The sequence below is a fragment of the Apis dorsata genome, unplaced genomic scaffold (genome assembly GCF_000469605.1).
Source record: "Apis dorsata unplaced genomic scaffold, Apis dorsata 1.3 scaffold_74, whole genome shotgun sequence".
NCBI lineage: Eukaryota > Metazoa > Arthropoda > Insecta > Hymenoptera > Apidae > Apis > Apis dorsata.
In genome coordinates this window covers 2,327,365-2,329,946 of record NW_006263372.1, presented here as the reverse complement: position 1 = coordinate 2,329,946, position 2,582 = coordinate 2,327,365, and the positions used below count along the sequence as shown (strand labels likewise).

General features: G+C 22.5%; 1 protein-coding gene across 4 annotated transcripts; it reads left to right on the top strand.

Annotated features, from left to right (window-relative positions):
* The first annotated feature begins 32 nt into the window (after positions 1 to 32).
* Positions 33 to 2,074, top strand: LOC102680282. Of its 4 annotated transcripts, none has more exons than XM_006610616.2 (4): positions 33 to 227; positions 693 to 820; positions 935 to 1,155; positions 1,689 to 2,074. In XM_006610616.2, the coding sequence occupies exons 3-4, from the start codon at positions 1,108 to 1,110 to the stop codon at positions 1,920 to 1,922; spliced, it is 282 nt and encodes a 93-aa protein (XP_006610679.1). In that variant the 5' UTR covers positions 33 to 227; positions 693 to 820; positions 935 to 1,107; the 3' UTR covers positions 1,923 to 2,074. The 4 variants fall into 4 exon arrangements, with proteins under 4 accessions (XP_006610679.1, XP_006610678.1, XP_031363882.1 ...); XM_006610615.2 differs by having other exon boundaries at positions 693 to 864; XM_031508022.1 differs by having other exon boundaries at positions 693 to 1,155.
* Positions 2,075 to 2,582: the final 508 nt, after the last annotated feature.

The window sequence follows — 2,582 nt, the reverse complement described above, 5'->3', positions numbered from 1 at the left end:
AAAAAAAAAAAAGTGTTCATTAAGATTTGATATATGAATGTATACAGGTAGCATTTTTAACAAACAATTTATTAACATTCATCAATCTTATTCTCTGTCCGACAAACCTAAATAGTCGACATGTGAGACTCATTACGATGTTGAATGATTGACGAACAATTTAACGATCGCGAACCATTGAATGGTAATGAAAGCTAGTTTATGGTGATAGATCTATTTTGTGTTTCGTGTATAAGTGAATGATATTTACTTATATAAATAGAATATAAATAAATAAATAAATATACATACGTATGTAATACAAAAAATAAATAATAAAATAATATAAAATATTAATTATACTTTTGTGTTATTATCAATAAATTTTCTTTTACTATTAGAAGAGAAGCAAAAATTTATGTCAATATTTCTTGACTGTTTTAAACATGTAAATTTATCATTTATCAAAAAAAACTTTACATTTTTTATATAAAATAATCATAAAATAATCGATTTAGATTATACTTCTTGTAATATATAATGAACATATAATAAATTTATATTTACTTTGCATAAAATCATTTTTCTTTGATATTTTAAAATTCAGAATTAACTTAGAAAAAAAATATAAGCGCTTCAATAAACAATAGTTAAATTATTGATTAGATAATAATTAAAGGAAATATTTTTTATTTTAATTCCTATAAGTAAAGACCCTCTGACAGTTGCGATTATACATATAGTATCGTAAGCACGTATCACATAACCTGGAGAGGTGGCCTGGATGCCTTTTTTCGTCATGTACCGTTATCGTAGAATAACTTCAGTTCTGCGACCATAGGTACTACTTATTTTACTTTGTCCTCATCGTTCATCTGTTCGATTGTATATTACAACTTGTGCTCTATTAGTGTCAATATTTAACAAGAATAAAAACTGAATGCGTTTCTCCCAGGTAAGCATAGTTCAGTTCTCGTTGCTCACTCTGCGTGGTCAGTTGGAACGGTCCCATTGATGTAAGAAAAATCGCGGGAAACAAAACGAACATAAAGAGGAAAGGAGTGACCAACGATCGCAAAAGCATCCACAGATATTCGCCGGAAGTGATTAACGCATCGGAAGTGCAAAATGAGAATTACGCTCGCCTTAGCAATAATTGTCATTGCTTGTGTCAGCGTAAGTACTGATTAAGCGCGAACTCGATTAAAATTTGAAATTAACGAATACGTTACATGCAAATATATTCAAATCCTAGACTCATGTATTACAATTAATTATAGTATTAATATGCAAATCTCACTATTTATTAATTATATTTATATAACAAAAAAACATGATTTTACATTTTTATATATGATGCAAAATATATTTAAAATTTATTATAAAAAGTTAATTTATAATTCATAAATTTTATATTTATATATTACATAAATGGTGATTTAATGATTTTTATGATATTAAACTTTTTCAAATTTTAAGTTCTACATAAAAAAATATCTTTTATAAAATAGCAAAAACTTTGAAGAAATATGTTAACTATATTAGTAAAAAAAATAATAAAAATAAATTTTCAAATAATTATTTATAAAAATATTTATAAGAATGTTTTTTTCTTCTATGAATTTAATAATAATAAAATTTTTAATTAAATATTTATATTGATAACGATATTTATATTGATTTTTTTAAATATTCAAAATACTCGACAGATTCGATGCGTTGATGGTAAAGGAAAGAAAACAACGCAGTTATCTCTACAAAGCAAAGAGACGAATGTAGTGAATTTTATGAGATTACTCATGATGAGACTTGTGTTTGGAGTTGCATCGACAATGGGTTTAGGTGAAAATCTTTCTGGAATACTCGGAGGAATTTTTGTACCACCTGGAGCAGATGATTATAGTGATTACGGCGATGATGATTTATTATCGGATTTGTTTTAATAATTATATTTATTAAAATGCAATTCCAATATTTTCAGTAAAATCAATACAAATTTTTTTTGTTCTTAATATATCTAAACATGATAAATTATGATTCGTATTTATTATGAAGACTAATGAATATAATTGTTTTGTAATTTCAAATTATGAAAGTGCACAATAATATTATTCCAAAATATTATTAATAATTATTAATAATATTATTAATAATCGAAACTTTAATCAAAATATACATATTTTTATATTCATCATTATTTTTATTTATAAATATAGAACATAAAAAAATACAAAAGATTAAAGTTGTTCAAAAAAAACTATTATGTTCAATTTTGTTATTATATAATAATACAATGAAAATGTTTATATAAATAATTTTATATTTTTTATAAAAAAAATATAAATATTTAAAAACAAAATGATTAGAAGTCACAGAAAATATTTTGTACATATATTTTATTAAATTATAACTTACATACGAACAATAATTATTATATTTTTATTTGTAAATAATATTACATTAATTATTTATTATTTATTTATAAGTGAAACCTTATTACCTCAAAAAGCAAACATTGTATTGTAAATTGCTTTTTGTATGTATTAGTTTCTAAATAATAATTATTATTTTAATATAAATTATTTGAATTATTTTTATTTGTT

Coding starts and splice junctions, on each gene's coding strand:
- LOC102680282 (XM_006610616.2), top strand. CDS start 1,108: ATGAGAATTACGCTCGCCTTAGCAATAATTGTCATTGCTTGTGTCAGC. Junction 1,156..1,688: donor TTGTCATTGCTTGTGTCAGC/GTAAGTACTGAT, acceptor AATACTCGACAG/ATTCGATGCGTTGATGGTAA.